General features: G+C 48.2%; 2 protein-coding genes across 3 annotated transcripts in view; both read left to right on the top strand.

Annotated features, from left to right (window-relative positions):
* The first annotated feature begins 502 nt into the window (after nt 1-502).
* LOC121310109 (phosphofurin acidic cluster sorting protein 1-like) lies at nt 503-16,104 on the top strand. Its single transcript, XM_041243372.1, has 24 exons — nt 503-674; nt 3,540-3,627; nt 4,130-4,219; nt 4,372-4,497; nt 5,136-5,280; nt 5,752-5,843; nt 5,961-6,047; nt 6,854-6,913; nt 7,211-7,371; nt 7,652-7,745; nt 8,058-8,138; nt 8,473-8,588; nt 9,008-9,140; nt 9,407-9,511; nt 9,750-9,856; nt 10,719-10,867; nt 11,386-11,496; nt 12,071-12,173; nt 12,703-12,745; nt 12,947-12,989; nt 13,410-13,554; nt 14,031-14,269; nt 14,500-14,619; nt 14,761-16,104. The coding sequence occupies exons 1-24, from the start codon at nt 517-519 to the stop codon at nt 14,877-14,879; spliced, it is 2,715 nt and encodes a 904-aa protein (XP_041099306.1). The 5' UTR covers nt 503-516; the 3' UTR covers nt 14,880-16,104.
* A 2,249-nt stretch (nt 16,105-18,353) lies between these two features.
* LOC121310111 (transmembrane protein 179B-like) overlaps nt 18,354-18,722 on the top strand; it is a 5,264-nt gene continuing 4,895 nt past the window's right edge. For both annotated transcript variants that reach the window (XM_041243376.1, XM_041243378.1), the window contains exon 1: nt 18,354-18,449. In XM_041243376.1, coding sequence (XP_041099310.1) covers nt 18,354-18,449 — 96 coding nt within the window. The remainder of the gene's footprint in view (nt 18,450-18,722) is intronic.

Genomic DNA, 18,722 nt, shown 5'->3' with positions numbered 1-18,722 from the left:
TGCATCCCAAAACAGCATTGCAAACATGAAAACATCTCTTAAAGTTATCTAATTGTTACCTAATTACACTGATCTAATTGTATTATCAACCCGCGGCTCCTTTATATTTCCCGCGGCTCTGTGTTTTTTTTTCTTCTGAAGTAGCCCAAATACCGCGGAAAAGAAACCGCGGACCCGCGACTCTGCCCAGGGCTGCAGATATATATTTTTGCAGGAGGCGTCGCTAATCTGACTGTCAGGGGGGGTGGAGTAGGGTGAAATTTCCGTTTCCTGCCTTGCAAAATATTTACAGACTACTAGAGAGGAAAGTAAGATAATAATAATAATAATAAAACGAGGTTGCACGGCTGTTATCAGCGAGAGAGAGAGAGAGTGGAGTAAAGGAAGGGTTTAGACCGGTCTGCTATAAAATCAAAGACCGCAAACAGAAATTGGGATTAAAAAAAAAAAAAAAAAAAAAAAAAAAAAAAAAAAAAATTGCAAAAAAAAAGGAGACAACGAGGAGAAAAAAAAATAATGTCCGAACGAGGAGGGCTGCAGCGGAGCGGAGGGGCTCCGTCCCCGCATCTCCAGCCTTGCAAATCGGTCGCTATCGCCTCCAACAACCGCCCGGTCCACATGAACCTGTACGCGACCTGGGAGGTGGACAGATCGTCCCCCAGCTGTGTGCCGAGGTGAGCCGACCAGGGACACGCCGGGGACCGGGGACCGGGGACAACTGCACCACACGCTTGCAAACACACACACACAATAACAATAATAATAATAATATATTTTTAAATCGATTTTTCTCTGCTGTTGCCAGAATGAGTTGCATCGCATGACTGTCTCTACACGGTGAACAAATGCATTGCAATGTGTAGCTTACTTTATAATAATAATAATAATAATAATAATAATAATAATAATAATAATAATAAAACGTGGTGGAAATTGAAGTGTAGTGTAGCTACCGCATAGATGTGTTTACCTTCGACAAGTAAACAAAAATGTATTTTTTATTTTATTTTTCGTTCGTCTTTGGTAGAGTGTGCGCAGCAAGAACGTGAAAATATCCGGCTTTATTTATTTGTTTATTTGTTTATTTATTTGTTTGTTTATTGTTGTGTCTCAGTGTGTGTGTGAGTGTGTTCTTAGACGTTACCAGTTAAAGAAAAAATACGACTTAATTATTATTATTATTATTTTTTAGAACCCGGCAGTATTTTATTTTTGAAACCAACAGTTTTGTAGCGTCGACGTAATCTTGGTTTAAAAAAACAAAAAACAAAAAACAAAAACGTAAACATAACGTGATCCGCACGCATTTTTCTTTTCAGCTCTGCGTACTTGAATTATTCATGTCAGTTTTTCCAGTTTATCTAAAATATCGATTCCAGTTATTGGAATTGAGAATTGATTTGTTTATCAAATGAAATTTGAATGTGTTTTTTTTTAATAAACTGTCAGTTGTGTCTGCGTGGGTATAATAAGAGAGCATTTAGCCCCTTATTTTAGATCTGATTAATGACTGCAGGTGTCCAGCACGACATTTCCAGGCCAGATATGGGTTATTTTAGTATAGTTTCGCACATGAAATATGGAAGGATGCAATTTAAATGTGTCCGCAAATTCCCCACCCACCCTGGTTGTTATTATTAGAAAAAAAAAACAAAAAAAAAAAAACCATAGCTGATCAAGCTGACAGTAAAACCTGGACTGGATCACACTGCTGTGCAATAGGAGTCTGATTCCCAGCCCTGGTTTCACTAAAGACACACCTTGAGTTTGTTAGCGAGACACGCTGGGGGCTGATCAAGCTGACAGTAAAACCTGGACTGGGTCACACTGCCGTGCAACGGGAGTCTGATTCCCAGCCCCAGGTCAGAAATCAATTTGAGTGGTACTGAATTTCGATGAAAGGTTGCTCTCGTGGAGAAAGCTTGGGCACTGGGTGGCAGCGGAGTGGCTAATGCGATGTGACAGTGCAGTTGGAGCGGGCAGGCTGTCTCTGAATGCTCTGCTACAGTAGATTAAGCCTCCCGGAGACCATGTGAGCGATGCTTGGGGGTGGATGGGCCTACAGATCATGTATAAACACGTCTCGTTCGTGACTCTGTGCTGCAGGGTGGTGGTGTTTTAGCAGCTTTGTGATCTCCTTGTATGTCTGGAGATTGCTTTGCAATGATCCTTCCTCCAGCTCCCACAGTGCTTGCTGAGACTGGACTGATTCTCCCGCTCCGCAGGCGGGTCGCGGGTGTCACTGATTCGAACGACTCCCTGGTCATTGTCCCAGCCTAGGGGGAACCCCCCCGCCCCCATAGGGAAGCATTGTAAAGCACAGAGAAGTCTGGTAAAGCATAGGGAAGCATTGAAACCTAAGAGAGGTCTTAGTAAGCATAGGGAAGCATTGTAACGCACAGAGAAGTCTGGTAAAGCATAGGGAAGCATTGTAAAACACAGAGAGGTCTGGTAAAGCACAAGGAAGCATTGTAAAGCACAGATAGGTCTGGTAAAGCATAGGGAAGCATTGTAAAGCACAGAGAGGTCTGGTAAAGCATAGGGAAGCATTGTAAAGCACAGAGAGGTCTGGTAAAGCATAGGGAAGCATTGTAAAGCACAGAGAGGTCTGGTAAAGCATAGGGAAGCATTGTAAAGCACAGAGAGGTATGGTAAAGCATATTAAAAAATGCCACGAGAACAGATTGCGATCCTCTTATTCCATTATCCAGACTCCTGCTGTGCTCGGAATACTGATGCCAGTCTCGGCGGAGAATCTCAAGGGCTTTGTTTTCCCTCTCTGTCGGCTTTCAGAATCTAAAACAAACGACTGATGCTACGAGCCTCGTGATGGGATAGGTAATGCGGCTTCCCATCTGTGGGCTGAATGCGTTATCCTCCTGTTTGCAAATCCGCTGTTTGCAAATTAACATTGACACAGGCGGGCGCAGGCAGGCACGTTCGATTTGGATGCACACAGCCACCTGACAGAAGTGATTGTGAGTCAGGAATGGGAATAAGACTCCTGCTGCGTAGCGGTTGGATCCATCTCCGGTTTCGCTATGAGCTGAACAAGACACACTGGGAGCTGATCAAGCTGCTAGCAGTAGCACCTGGACTGGATCTCACTGCTGTGCAATAGGAGTCTGATTCCCAGCTCTGTAGGTTTCACTGCTGCCAGCTTGACAGCCCCAGTGTGTCTAGCCAGTCCAGGTTTCACTGCTGCCAGCTTGATCAGCCCCCAGTGTGTCTAGCTAACAAGCTCAGGTGTGTCTGATTATTAAACTCCTAGTGAAAGCAGGACTGGATCACACTGCTGTGCAGCGGGAGTCTGATTATTAAACTCCTAGTGAAAGCAGGACTGGATCACACCAGCGGGAGTCTGTGAAAGCAGGACTGGATCACACTGCTGTGCAGCGGGAGTCTGATTATTAAACTCCTAGTGAAAGCAGGACTGGATCACACTGCTGTGCAGCGGGAGTCCGATTCCCAGTCCTGGGGTGCTGTTCCATGTAGACACTCAGTCTCCCGTCTCCCCTCTCCCCTCTCCCCTCTCCCAGGCTGTTCAGTCTCACTTTGAAGAAGCTCGTCATTCTGAAGGAGCTGGATAAGGAACTGAATTCTGTCGTAATCGCAGTCAAACTGCAGGTACGGTAACTGTAGTGAAGGAGGGTTCAGTCTACTAAGAGAAAGGGACCTGATCTTGTCATTTCAAGAGTAAGTAGCGGGGGGGGGGGGGGGGGGGGGGGGAATACAAGCCCCCCCCCCCCCCCCCCCCCCCCCCCCCCCCCCCCCCCCTCCTGTTTAAATGTTTAAATAACTAATTTTTTTTTTTAAATGTCTGTTTCAAAGCTGTTTTTCAAAATGCCCGCTCTAGTGCTCTGGGGTTTGAGATCTGTCTTCCTAACACAGCGTTTCCCAAACCCGGTCCGGGGGCCCCCTCTGCTGTGTCTGCTGGTTTTGTTAATTTTTCTCCGCTCCGAAAAAAGATGCAGAGTTCAGTTTCTTTATAAAATGTTACCGCTGACTTGAAACCTGCAGCTGTTTGAGAGCTGAAAACAGCTGTGATTCTCCTGCCTGTGTCTCTGACTGCCTTGTCTTGCCTTGACTCCCTTGCTTCCTGGGCTTTGTAACCCTGTTTTATTTTTAGGGTTCGAAAAGGATCCTTCGCTCCAATGAGATCCTGCTCTCTGTGGCCGGCCTCACTGAGACAGACCTGCAGCTTACCTTCTCCTTGCAGGTAGAGGGCGATAGAGAGCCTGCATTCTGACACACCTTGTGAAAGAGAAGCATTATTATTATTATTATTATTATTATTATTATTATTAAGGAGTCATTTAGCAGACTGGTTTTGGTTTTAAACGCTCGCTCGCTCTTGTTTCCTTCTTCCAGTACCCCCATTTCCTGAAGCGCGACGCCAACAAGCTGCAGATCATGCTTCAGCGCAGGAAGAGATACAAGAACCGCACCATCCTGGGCTACAAGACCCTGGCTGTGGGGCTCATCAACATGGCAGAGGTGCGGTGAGAGGGACAGGGCAGGGCAGGGCAAGATAGGATAGCTCAGGGCAGGGCAGGACAGGTCAGGTCAGGTCAGGGCAGGGCAGGTCAGGTCAGGGCAGGGCAGGGCACGACAGGACTTCCAAACCTTCTGGGTGAAAGCAGGACTGTCTTGTTCCCATGTCTGCAATGCCTTTTGCTTTCTGTGGTTCAGTAAAACGCATCGGACTGGAGAGGTCTGCATTGTAGCTGATTTTACAAGTTCAACAAAGTCAGTATCAGAATGTACCGCGGTCTCTTTCTTTATATATTTCGTTTTTATTTGTGTCACAAAACGGCACTCTGGTCACCAAGTTCCAGGTTAGAACAAGTCGCCTTTCAATGTTTCCCCTCTCTCTCTCTGTCTCTCTCTCTCTCTCTCTCTCTCTCTCTCTCTCTCTCTCTCTCTCTCTCTCTCTCTCTCTCTCTCTCTCTGTCTCTCTCTCTGTCACTCTCTCTCTCTCGTTTTTCGGTTTCTTTTTCATTTCTTTTTCTTTCTCCTCCTTTTTTTCTCTTGGTTTCTCTGTTTCTTTCTCTTTTTCTCTCGTTTTTTTTCTGTTTCTTTCTCGCTCGCTTTTCTCATTTTTTTCTTGTTGTTTTTTTTTTTTTTTTTTGTAGGTGATGCAGCACCCCAGCGAAGGAGCCCAGGTCCTTGGTCTCCATAGCAACGTGAAGGACGTAGCTGTCCCGGTGGCTGAAGTCCGAATCTACTCCCTGTCCAGCCAGCCGATCAACCACGAGGGGCCCAAAGTCAAGATGTCAGGTGCTGAGCGCATTCAAACAAAACAAAACCTGATTAACATTGCCAGCAAACCTGCCTGCCAGCCTCTATTCTGAGAGTGGAGATCACACTATAAATTCATCCTCTGTCTTACACCTCTGTTCCTAATGGGAGTGTAGATCACACTATAATAGAGTTTAATAATCAGACTCCGTCTGGCAGCAGTGTGATCCAGTCCTGCTTTCACTAGGAGTTTAATAATCAGACTCCCGCTGCACAGCAGTGTGATCCAGTCCTGCTTTCACTAGGAGTTTAATAATCAGACTCCCGCTGCACAGCAGTGTGATCCAGTCCTGCTTTCACTAGGAGTTTAATAATAAGACACACCTGAGCTTGTTAGCTAGACACACTGGGGGCTGATCAAGCTGGCAGCAGTGAAACCTGGACTGGATCACACCGCTGTGCAACGGGAGTCTTATTTCCCACCCCTGCCTCTCTCCCTGTCTCCAGCAGATCGCTCTCCGGACATCGATAACTATTCCGAGGAAGAGGAAGAGAGCTACTCTTCAGATCAGGAGGGGAGCGATGACCCCTTGCACGGACAGGTCAGAGAGCCTTTCACGAGCATGTCCGTCAAGAGCCAGCTCCACGCGGTACGCATCCACGTCTTTTTTTTTTTTTTTTTTTTTTTTCATTTTGTTCTCTCATCCCCTCGTTTCCAGGATCTGTTCGACGAAGACGAAGAGGTTAGGAAAGTGAAGAAGCCGCGGAGGAAGATTGCCTCTACCGCCTCCAGCGTCCGCGTCAACGTAAGAGACTCTCGGCTCGTCCTCGCATGCCTCTTTATATCCTCTCTCCCGATCGCTCGTTTTGTCACCAAACTCCTCAGTAATGCGATCCCAGTCATTATTTTCTTACTGTAACATCTCAGAAAGCCTTGCAGGTGTCTGTGATATTCTTTGAGCGCTGGGTGCGGAAGCAGCTCTCTCCTTTGTGTCTGTTATCTCTGTAGGGGACGGGGCGATCAGATGCGCCCCTTTTTTTTTCCTGCTCCTATCGGTCTCACTCGGCCATTGAAAGGTTTTCTCTGCTTTTCCGGAGAAAAAAACGACTAGAGACCTCCGCTTGACATCTTTTTTGATGACGTGGGACAGGGTCCGGACGCCGGACCGGACAGGAAAAATTGTAATGTTGGACCTGGTCCTGCACACTAGCGCGAAGGGTTAAAAAAACAAAAAAAAAATAACCCCATGAAAATAAACTACATGAAATTAATTTAGATCTTACACCGTGTAATCAAAAAAAAAAAAAAAAAAAAACTACAAAAGCATACCGGAAGCCATGATAGTAGTCCAGCAGTGTTTCATGTTAGATTTCCAAATGCTATTGCACACCACACCTCGTGGATATACTGAGCTAGTTTAAAAACAGTTATAGCTGCCTGATATCTGCCTGACTAGGGGGACGGGACTGTAGGACGACAGCTTGAATAGCATCAGAAATATACCCAGCTTCGGTGTGTTTTGCTTACAGTCAGAGAGGTGGTCTGCACGGCCCGTGCATTTTGTCACTTTCTAATCTTGTCTGTTTCTTGGTTTGTTGTTTTGAATTGCAGCAGCCCAACATCAAGCAGAAGTTTGTCGCCCTGCTGAAAAGATTCAAAGTGTCGGATGAAGTAAGTCGAACGTCGCGCTCGCTGCAGCCAGCCTCTCTTGTTTAGCTCCCCAGGGGGGGGGGGGGGTGCGTGTTAATGGTATTATGCCGGGGGGGGGGCGGCTGGTCAGACCTCACTGGCTCTCCCTCGCTGGAGCTCAACGTTTTTATCTGTTTCACGCAGCGCGGTTTCAGGTCTATATCTCCTGATCGTGTCATCCAGATTCGCTGGAACTCGGTCATGCATTGATTAGAAGGTGTTTTTCGGAAGGCTCCAGGGTCCGGGGACTTTGCTCTGACCGCTGCCCCCTCTCCCCAGGTGGGGTTCGGGCTGGAGCACGTGTCCCGGGAGCAGATCCAGGAGGTGGAGGAGGATCTGGACGAGCTGTACGACAGCCTGGAGATGTACAACCCCAGCGACAGCGGCCCGGAGATGGAAGAGACGGAGAGCCTCGTGAGCACGCCCAAACCCAAACTCAAGTAGGTCGAGCAACTCTCTCTGCGTGTCTCTCTGTGTCACTCTCTCTGCGTCTTTCTTTCTGTCTCTCTGCGTGCTGTGCAGTGTGCGCTGTGCAGCGTGCGACGTGCTCGGTGTGTGTGTGGCGTGCGCTGTGCTCGGTGTGTGTGCGGCGTGCGCTGTGCTCGGTGTGTGTGCGGCGTGCGCTGTGCTCGGTGTGTGTGCGGCGTGCGCTGTGCTCGGTGTGTGTGCGGCGTGCGCTGTGCTTGCTTGACCAGCCCTGCTTTGTTTCTTTCTTCCCAGGCCGTTCTTTGAAGGCATGTCCCAGTCCAGCTCGCAGACCGAGATCGGCAGCGTCAACAGCAAGGGGAGCCTCGGCAAGGAAACCAGCAGCCCGGTGAGAGCAGCGACACGGCAGCACCTTCCCTAGAGCACAGTGAAGAGAAGCGTGTCCTATAAACACACAGCACGGTGCGGTACAGCACATAGGGAAGCACAGACAGGTGTGGTAAAGCGTTTTAATAAACACAGCAAACCAGGGTAAACTGGTAAATGCAGAGTATAACCACAGGAAACCAGCAGAAATACCGTGAGTTAACCTTAAGGGAATTATGCTTGCTCACTCAATAATAATAATAATAATAATAATAATAATCATCCACACAGTGTGAATGTTGCTGATCGGCGTGTGTTCTATGTTTCCTTCCAGGGAGACCCCGCCTCCTCTGAGAAGATCAAGCATTCCTGGAGCTGGAACCTGGATGAGCCAATCCCCGAGACAGACCCCCTGGTAATACACTCGCCCGGGCTGGGAATGAGACTCCTATTGCACAGCAGTGTGATCCAGTCCAGGTTTCACTGCTGCCAGCTTGATCAGCCCCCAGTGTGTCTAGCTAACAAGCTCAGGTGTGTCTTGTTATTAAACTCCTAGTGAAAGCAGGACTGGATCACACTGCTGTGCAGCGGGAGTCTGATTATTAAACTCCTAGTGAAAGCAGGACTGGATCACACTGTTAGCATTGCAATAGTGCAAGGACAGCGCCTCAGCGGAGGGTCCAGTAAGGTGCTGTGTGTGCGGGAGGCACAGCGGGTGTCAGTGTTAACTCTTTCATTGCCTGTTTCAGGAGCCGAGCGATCAGGACCTTTTCGGGGAGCTGAGCACCTCCATCGCCGTGCCTGAAAAACTGAGAACGCCCCTGAAGAGCGGCAAGCCCGAGCCGCAGAGCTCCCCCTCCCACAGGTACCCCCACACCATCCCGGGGTGCCTCAAACCCCCCACCCAGCCCTCACCTGTGCGTGGAAGTCTGTCCGTCAAACCTGATCTAACCCCAGTGTGTTTGTATAGAGCGCCCTTCCTTCATGCTGGAGCGCTGTCCTAAAGTCAGAGACAAAACAGGAGAGCTGAGATATGGAACACGCTGCAGCCACCAGCGATAATTAAAAGCCTATTAAACAAACAAAAAAAAACAACGAGGCTGTTTATGAATTTAGATTTTAAAATGATCCAGTGTTTCGACTTGTCTGACGATGTCAACCAGGATCGGGTCCAGCAAGGAGGGGGGGCACAGCAGCAGCAGAAAATAGACCAAGTAAAGGTTTTCTGATCTCAGCAGAGCAAGTAAAGTGATCTGCACAGTGCCTCTCTTTCTTTCCCCGCAGGCTGGAAGGAGGGCACACCCCCCGACAGAAGCGGGGCGTCCCTCTGAGAGAGAGACAGCTGTCCAAGCCGCTGAGCGAGAGGACGAACAGTAGTGACAGCGAGCGCTCCCCGGACCTGGGCCGCTCCCCCCAGGTACACCAGTGCCACGTTTCCACGGCGACGGCTGCCCCCGGCGACAAAACCAGGCTGTCTTATTTTTTATATACAGCTTTGTACTTCTGTTTTGACTTTTTGTTTTATCTGGCGCGGCTACATGGTCAGATTATTAATATTGTATTATTATTATTAAACTCCTAGTAAAGGCAGGCTGGATCACACTGCTGTGCAGCGGGAGTCCCTGGTCGCGTGGTTTTGTTTGACGTGTCTGTGTGCTCGCTGTGGTTTGTCTGTTCCTCCAGGTCCCTCGTAAAGTGGTGTACGACCAGCTGAACCAAGCCCTGGTGTCAGACGCAGGGCTGCCAGAGAACATCATTCTGGTAAACACCACTGAGTGGCAGGGACAGGTAACTGCATCTCTCTCTCTCTCTCTGTATACTCTCTATATAACATTCTCTCCCTGCATTAGAACTGCAGTTTAATACGCTAGACAAGACTGGACTCCGAAGGACGGAGCCCAAGGAGGTTCAGTGACTTGCTCAGGGTCTCGCACACAGTGAGTCAGTGGCTGGGATTGGACCTGCCCGCTCTCGCGCCCCTTTCTTTAATGGCTGCACCCCGATGTCTTCGCCTCTTGTTTTGCAGTACGTGGCGGAGCTGCTCCAGTCTCGCAGGTTGCCCGTGGTTTGCACCTCCAGCAGCGTGGAGATCCAGACCGTGCTCGGCGCGGTCCTCTCCCGGATTCAGAAATTGTGAGTGAAACTCTCAGCCCGAACATTCATTCATTAATTCATTCATTCATTGATTCATTCATTCAGCAGCACCCAGAACTGCAGGGTTGAGAACTCAAACTGTGAACATCATTTCCAATTAATTCAGTGCTCTGATAGATTCACACGCTGCTCTATGCGTTGAACATAATTTAGATATTTTGTTTAACAAAGTCAAAAAGAAACTACAAAACTAAGTCTCCCGGAAGCCATGGTAGGAGAACAGTCAGTATTTCTTGCTGGATTTCGAAATGACACATATTTCAGTTTCTTTTTTGTTTTTTTGTTAATTATATAGAAAACCTCAAAGCGCTGGAGTGTAATTCAATATGATAGCTGGTGTATAATTCAATATTCAGCAGCTTTCGTTCGACTTGAAGATAAGTTAGTTCATTCTGCAGGGAGATGCAAACCCTTCGGCCACAGCAGTACACACAGCGACTGAAAGGAATATATTGTATAACTGCAGTGTTTACAAGTGCACTGCAATAGACCTGGGTAGCACAATAGATTGTAACTGCAGTGTGTTTGGATGGTAGGCTAATAAAGAAAGCATGTGTGTGTGTGTGTGTGTGTGTGTGAGATCTGATTGTGTGTATTTGGGTCTGAGTGTGTGTGTGTGATCTGATTGTCTGATTTATATGTGTGTGTGTGTGTGTGTGTGGGTCTGAGTTGATTGATTGATTTATTGATTGTGTGTGTGTGTGTGGGTCTGAGTTGATTGATTGATTGTGTGTGTGTGTGTGGGTCTGAGTTGATTGATTGATTGTGTGTGAGTGCATGTTCCCCTATATAACCCCCCCCCCCCCCCCCCCCCCCCCCCCCCCCCCCCCCCCCCCCCCAGCTGTAACTCGTCAATGCCGCGACCGGTGAAGGTGGCAGCGATCGGCACTCAGAGTTATCTGAGCTCCATCCTGCGCTTCTTCGTCACCCAACTCGCCAACAAGACCTCGGACTGGCTCAACCACATGACTTTCCTGCTGGTTCCGCTGGGTAAGAGAGCGGCCAGCCTCATAACCCCTTACCTGCCGCCTCCCTGAGTAACGTTTTCACTTTGAGATGAAATATAAGAGACCATCTTACTGCCTGGTTTTTGAACGTCATTTTCTTGCTGTCTTGCCTAAAAACTGTAGAGATTTACCAGTGTTAGCCACGATCCTGTGGAACTGGGATCAGGCAGAATTTTATAAATGCTGGCCTCAAGTCCAGTTGTGAAGGAAACAGATGTTCCAGCAGAACATACTTGCTTAGGGGTTTATTGGGTATGAAGGATTTCACGATTGCTAGGAAATATACCCTCTGCCATGTAATGTGTAGTTCCCTCTCAAATCTCTAAAAAAAATTAAATATAATTGTTCTATTGCTTAAAAATAAATACTGCAAACGTTTGCCTTCTGATCAGTTTTGAATGTGACAGTGCTGTTTTGTTTTTCTGCTTGTGTTTAATTGTGAAATATCTTGAATTAACCTGCCCTAGATATTTGCTAATCTGGTCTCCTTTCCTCTGCCAGGGTCTCACCCCGTAGCGAAGTATCTGGGCTCGTTGGACAGCCGGTACAACTCTGCTTTCCTTGACCAGCCCTGGAGGGACCTGTTCAACCGGGCCGAGCCTCCCTCGACAGGTACAGAACCTCTGGGTCCTTCAAACAAGAAACACATTGCAGCCCGATACAGTCCAAACTCGTCTAATACAAATTATTATTATTATTATTATTATTATTATTATTATTCATGAGTCATTCAGCAGACGCTTTTATCCAGAGAGACTTGCAGAGACTAGGAGGGTGAACTCTGCTTCATCAACAACCGCTGCTGCTGCTGCAGAGTCTCTTCCAATAGGACCTCGTTTGTTTTGCGTCTCGTCCGAAGGACGGAGCACAAGGAGATGAAGTGACTCGCTCAGGGTCTCACACACACACACACACACACACACACACACACACACACACACACACACACACACACACACACAGCGAGTCAGAGGCTGAGCCAGGATTTGAACCTCCTGTTATCCAGACCCCTTTTCTCTAACTGCTGGAACCACCCACTGACGAGAAAACTCAGACAACAAGTCTAACAGATGAATTCTGTAACGCTTGTGAAAGAAGTCTGTTCTCTAGAGTTTTGCTGTAGCCCGGTTTGCTGCTGTCCAGCTAAACTAACTGTTTTTTTCTGGCGCTGGTCTTTCTCTTCCAGACCCCTTTGACGTTGTGGGTCGGATCTCGCAGTACATTGCTGGAGCCAGTGTAACTCACCAGCTGCCCATAGCGGAAGCCATGCTCACCTGCAAACCCAGAATGTGAGTCCTAAACCAGGGAGGGGCGGAGCCCAGCCCTTCTGAGGACCGTCGCAGGGTCTCGTGACTTCCATCCCAACTTCGGCTCCTAAGGCAACATCATCTATCTAATTATTCGTTCAGTTGAGAGCTCGAGGTCGAACGGAAGCCTCAAGATACTGCGACCCCCGCCCCAGGAGCTGAGTTCCCCCCCCCCCGGTCTAAAAGGGCATTAGACAGGGGCAATAGCAAGGGTCGCCCTTTCAATGGGGTGTGTGAAGCGATAGCTGGGGCGCTCTCTCGGGATTCCATTTAAAGCTATAGCGACGGGCTGGGAATCAGACTCCTGTTGCACAGCGGTGTGATCCAGTCCAGGTTTTACTGCTACCAGCTTGATCAGCCCCCAGTGTGTCTAGCTAACAAGCTGAGGTGTGTCTGATTATTAAACTCCTAGTGAAAGCAGGACTGGATCAGACACTGCTGTGCAGCGGGAGTCAGATTGAATCTGCGCTGAGCTGGAAACTAAGTCTTTGTTGTGTGTGTCTCCCCTCAGGCATGGCGAAGACTCCTATCAGAAGTTCATCCCTTTCGTTGGGGTGAGTGGAGGGCTGCGTTTTCATCTCTTCCAGTTCCAGCGTTGGTTCCTTTTATCTGTGCTTTTTGTCGAGAGTCATTTTAAAGACCTGTGGAACGACCTGAAACGCGACCAGATCGATTCGTTCGGTTTCCGCGACTTGCGTGTGCGTTTTTTTTAAACCCCTGCTCCCTTCTTCAATGTTGCTCTGTGTGTCTCGCAGGTTGTCAAGGTGGGTCTGATTGAGTCGTATCCAGCCTGCTCTGGTAAGATTTGATACAAACACAGCAGCGTGCAGAGTTAGCAGTTTTTGATTTGCTGCGCGGATTAAATCGGAACCTCTGGAAATCTGGGGAAAACTCTCAAATTAGTGACTGTCTAACCTGGTGAAAACGCAGGAGGCTTCGTTTAGAAGCGGTTTACCCAGTTTAAAAGCACAGAGCGGTCTGACGCGTTTCCACACAGGAGAGCCTGGTGTTTCCACAGCGCGGATTACTGAGCGGGGATTGAGATTCTCGCACCCAGAGGTGTTTTCATGCAGGCGGCTCTATAAAGGAGATCAGCGGCACGTCTGGAGCTGCTAGATTTGCACACTGCTGTATAGAAGATTTTTTTTTTTTTATTCAAACTAGATTTGAAATCATTTCTCATTCTCTCTCTCTCTTTCTCCCCCACCCCCCTCACAGGAGATGGTGATGAGGGCGTGGCTTTGAGCCTGGCTGTCCCCTCCACGTCCCCGCCCCCTCATGGAGCTGCTGTCGGATTGGCTAAGGAGACCGCTGCGACCCCGCCCTCTTCACCGTCTATGAGCAGCGGGCTGGCGGTGGCGGGGTGAGCCTGATCACTTTTCTTAACTCAGTGTGTCTCAGTGTGACAAAAACGCACAGCCGGTGTTTTGATTTTTAGTGTGTCAAAACTGAAGAGTTGTTGAGACAACAAGCAAGGCTCTTTTGTTTGCTGTGGATCAGAAGTATAGGAATTCGGTACTGCATGCATGTCTAGATAGGAGGCTGTGTGGTCCAGCGGGTTAGAGAAAGGGGGTCTTGATACCAGGAGGTTCAAATCCCGGCATGGCCTCCGACTCGCTCTGTGTGTGGGACCCTGAGCGAGTCGCTTCACCTCCTTGTGCTGCGTCTTTGGGGTGAGACGTTGTTGTAAGTGACTCTGCAGCTGATGCATGGTTCACACACCCTAGCCTCGGTAAGGTGCGCTCTGCAGATATCTGCTCCACGCGGTTTCTGTTTTCTCTCTCGCTGGATTTGGCGTGACTTGCAGTAACGATCCTGTCCGTGTCCCTGCCCGCGCAGGAGCCCCGCCGCGTCCCACGCCGTCGACACCATCGGCCTGCAGGTGGATTACTGGCTGGCCCCTGGGGGCGAGAAGAAGAAAGAGGGGGAGAGGAGGGACACGGGTTCAAAAAACACCCTGAAAAGCAGCTTCCGATCCGTGCAGGTCAGCAGGCTGCCAGGGGCCGCTGTGGGAGAGAGCCAGCCCGCCCTCAACACCATGGCGATGACCGTCGTCACCAAGGAGAAGAACAAGAAAGGTAAGCAGCCCGGGAGAAAGAGAGACCCCTGTTGGCTCGGGGGTGTAATTACAGCTGGTGTCCGATCAGACTAATATATTATTACTGCTGCTAATAATAATAATAATAATAATTATTATTATTATTATGATCACATCAGAGGCGGTTCTGCTCGCTGCTGAGTGAGGAGCCCGTGGGCTAAGATCGCTCGGCTCCGCCCGGTTTCATTCTGTTGCGATTTTGCGTTCCAGTGCCTACGATCTTTCTGGGGAAGAAGCCCAAAGAGAAGGAGCTGGACTCGAGGAGCCAGGTGATCGAGGGGATCAGCAGGCTCATCTGCTCCGCCAAGCAGCAGCAAACCATCCTGAAGGGTAAGGAGCCGGGGGGGGGGGGGGGGGCAGTTACAGTAAAGGGACAGCATGCAAAAAGCGTGTTTTTGTTTTTTTGTTTTTTTTAAATTTAAGCCCCCTTGTGGCTTGCAGGGTTGACTCTGTTCCCTCTCTTGCTTCCAGTGTCGATCGACGGAGTGGAGTGGAGCGACGTCAAGTTTTTTCAGCTCGCCGCTCAGTGGCCGACTCACGTCAAGTACTTGCCAGTGGGACTCTCCGGGTACAATAAACCCGCCGGCTAGGACACGCCTCTGCCTGACAGCCGTTGGCCAGCTGCAGCACAGGCCACGCCCACTGAGAACTGAGCCAGCCAATCGCATGCTGGGTTTCTCTTCCCATCCCAGCTGACTTTTTTGTTTTTGTTTGTTTGTGAAACTCAGTTGTTAAGTGCACTGGGAACCTGTTGTCACGGTGACAGCGGTTCTTTAACATTTGATTGGCTGAAAGGCACGCCGGTCACATTTTGAGCACTTCACTGATTGGTCGGCACGGAAACTATTTCAGTCCTGCATTTAGAATAATTTTTGTTTTTTTAAGACAGTCTTGTGTTTGACTGCTGAAAAGATGTGGGCGTTTGGAAAGGGTGTTTTTTTTCTATGTTTTTATGGGTGTTGTGTTAATTTATTCATTTTTTTTAAAACCAAAGCAACAGGTAGGTATTTGAAAGACATGATCCTACATCCAAGAATAAGCAATTTTGACGTTGGTCGTGAATTACAGAGCTAAACGAAAGCATCGTTCAGGGCGTGGGGGCGCTGGTGTGGATGGGGGGGGGGGGCTGATTCAGCGTTCAGAGTGAAGAAACAGCTGCTCGGGTTTGTGTGGGTCGCTGTTCTCCACAGAGTCTCAGAAAAGCAGCGATCCTCACAAACACGAGCAGCTGTTTATGAATTCGCTCTGAACGCTGAATCAACAACCCCCCCACCAGCTCCACACCAGACTGTGGGCGGGGGGGACTTTAGATGAGGCTCCTCAACGCCATTGAATCTGACCCCTTTCTTGTCCGATCAACAGAAACTTGCACAACCACTGCCCTGTGCTGTGGGCAGCGGCCAGCGAGAGGACGGACCGCTGCCCTTTCTTTAAAGGTCTTATCTGTTACCTTCTCTCCTGGTCTAGCCTTCGAGTGATTACAGAACCGAGCACCTCTGCCTGGCCAGGCTTAGATAATCTCCAGCCTGTGCGACCCGCTTGTCCTGAGCTGAGGGAAAACAATCTTCCAGGAGCCTTCTGAAGCACTCCAGTGGTGCAAAGAATCGCTGCATCACTCCATTGCCATAATCTAGTATTAACACGACGATTTTACTAGCCGTGCTGCCCTAGCCGGTCCTGTCTTAATGTTTGCACCATGTAAGGTATTGTGTGCGTGTGTGCGTGCGTGTGTGTGTGTGTGTGTGTGTGTGTGTGTGTTTGTGTGGGCTGTAGCCTCGCTATCGTTAAGAAATGCGATTTCACAAGTGTTATGAAGCACAATGACCACTAGAGGGACCCTTCCCGGACATGCAAGCTTAAATCTCTTGTGTTTTGTTTTGTTTTTTCTCAAAGGAAATGATTTTAAAAGTTTGCTGTTGATTTGCTATGTGTAAAATAGTGACTGTGTATATTGTATTTTGGGGGGGTCGTCTTCATCTTCGCTTCTCTCCTTTTGTTTTTAATTCTGATGTTCCTGAGCCCTATACAGCTATAGGGGGTGGGGGTGGGGGGGGGTCTGAAGTTTAAAAATGCGTTTTCCGGTCCTGTGTTGTGTTTCTGCTGTCAGTCTTGTGCAGCTGCTTCAGTAATATTGTAATTACCTCCTAGTTTTAAACGCCAGCGTGCAACCGATAAAGCCCCCCCCCCCCCCCCCCCCCCCCCCCCCCCCCCCCCCCCCCCCCGACTGTGCCAAAAGCGAACAGCTGCCTGTTAGATACGAAGCTGTGCTGCCCCCTCTTGTGGAGCTTTTGGGTTACTGCAGGTCAGATTTTCAATGTCTGAAAAGGTCATTTGCAACCAATAGAAGAAAAGTCTTTTGCATTTTGCATTTTTTTGGGGGGGGGGGGTACCTTGTATTACCATCAGTGTTGTCAAGTCTCACGAGAAAAAGACTGGTCCAAACACGCTGGTTTGTGTCCTTGGAGCCGGTATTGTTAAACAGAACGTCTGTAAGCTTATTAAAAAGGGGTTTAAATAAAATAAGAAATTGATTTTTTTTTTTTTTTTTTTCCCCTGGGTAAGGCTGTGTGATATTTTGCACATTCGAGTCTCTCTGTTGATTTTTGTCTCTCTCTCTCTCGTGTGTTATTGAATCCTGTTGCAATACGTCGTGCTGTCGCTGTTATTGATATTGTAATAACCGGACACTCGTCCCTTTTGTCAGTGTGGTTTTTCTGTGTGTTTTTTTTTAATAAAGTGTGGATTTGTACCGGGTGTCTGCTTTTTTCCTTTCTGCTGCAGCTTCCATTCTTGCAGGCTGCTGTATCACAGCACCATCGGCGTCTGACATGTTATATTATACAGAGTAGCATATTCTACTGGTTTCCAAACCCGGTCTCTGTCTACTGGTTTCCATTCCAGGGTCAGCTCTCAATAATCACTGAGCCAGACCCTTCACCGCACTGATAATTTGCTTAATTCGACCTAATTGTTTCCAGCTCTTTAAACGGCTGCACAGGGCGAATCAAGCGTCGCTGTAGCGCTGTTACACGTCGGAGCATGCAAACGAACCGGACCGTAAACTAATACAAAGCGCACCCGGTCTCGGTAATGAAGTGAGAACCGGACCTCAACACACAGCGCGGTAAACGGGCGCCAGATCCAATAGAGGGATTTATTTAGGAAGGAATCGTCAGAAAATAAATCTATTTATTTATCGAGAGGTGAATATATATATATATATATATATATATATATATATATATATATATATATATATATATATATATATATATATTGGGTGGACTAGTCGCACGTATCACAGTAATAATTATATTATATATAATATTATCCCCCACCGTCTCCCCCCGGCACTTTGCTCCACGGTATGTACTTCTGAAACAAATGAAGACACAATTGTTTTTGTGCAAAAACACATTACACCGTGTAACAATTTTTTTTTTTTTTTTTTTTTGGTTCCTGGGTAGTAAGTGTTATTTCCTAATTGCTTATGCCTCAAAAGTATAGAAAATGGCTTTTATTCCCCACAGACTTTGCTTTTGTGACCAGGACAGTGATATTTCAAAATATCACTATTTCCAATGAGAAAACGGGCAAATGTGTGTCTTTTCGTTCACATAAAGTCAGAAAAAAAAACAACATATGAATCCAAATCAACATGTATTTATACTAAAGTGATACAAAAATGACTACAAAAGATTTAGAAGTGAGCAGTTTTTCGAGATTTACGATCATACTGTAAATTTACAGTCATAGTATCAGAAATGCCCGGCTATATAAAGCAAAGGATATCTCAAAAAACACAAGCCGGGTTTCAAAGAAACCATTTGGCAACCTTGCCCAGCGCCAAGCAAACAGGCACAGCTTGCAATGGGACGGGGGACGGGGGACGGGGGACGGGGGACCCCCTGCCCCCTCCCAGGTTCGACGGGGGGGGGGGGAGGGGAGGCTTAACGAACGCCCCCCCCCTCCAAAGTACGCGCAGTAACTTGAGAACATGCGCGTTTCTTCTCTCTTGGGCATTGCGATGAAAGACGCCTCCCGTTTCCGCGTCTCCGGGTACCATGGCGCAGTGGCTGCTCGTTGCGGAGCTGACATGCGTACGCTGCGTGTTTTTCATCTGCGGGATCATCACCGTATCCTCGTTAACAATAACGCAGGTGAGGCCCGGAGCCCGGGGCTCGAGTGTTTGCCCGGCTGGGGACCCCTGGGGGACCCCCCCCCCCAATCAAAAGTCACAGAACGTGGCCGGACTTCAAGTCGACCACCAAAAAAAAAAAAAGGCATGCGCTTGTTTACGTGTAAATAATAAATAACAAATATTTATATATATAGACACCTTTTTTTTTCAAACAGGAGCCTGCCCTACCTGGCCAGGTGAGGGGTTGTGAGTTTTTGTTGCATCGTCACAAGAACTAAGTTAAACATCCGTG

Source organism: Polyodon spathula, unplaced genomic scaffold, assembly GCF_017654505.1.
Source record: "Polyodon spathula isolate WHYD16114869_AA unplaced genomic scaffold, ASM1765450v1 scaffolds_1731, whole genome shotgun sequence".
NCBI classification, from domain to species: Eukaryota; Metazoa; Chordata; class Actinopteri; order Acipenseriformes; family Polyodontidae; genus Polyodon; species Polyodon spathula.
This window is presented reverse-complemented; position numbering and strand designations above follow the sequence as displayed.

Coding starts and splice junctions, on each gene's coding strand:
- LOC121310109 (XM_041243372.1), top strand. CDS start 517: ATGTCCGAACGAGGAGGGCTGCAGCGGAGCGGAGGGGCTCCGTCCCCG. Junction 4,498..5,135: donor GGCTCATCAACATGGCAGAG/GTGCGGTGAGAG, acceptor TTTTTTTTGTAG/GTGATGCAGCACCCCAGCGA. Junction 6,048..6,853: donor CCTCCAGCGTCCGCGTCAAC/GTAAGAGACTCT, acceptor TTTGAATTGCAG/CAGCCCAACATCAAGCAGAA.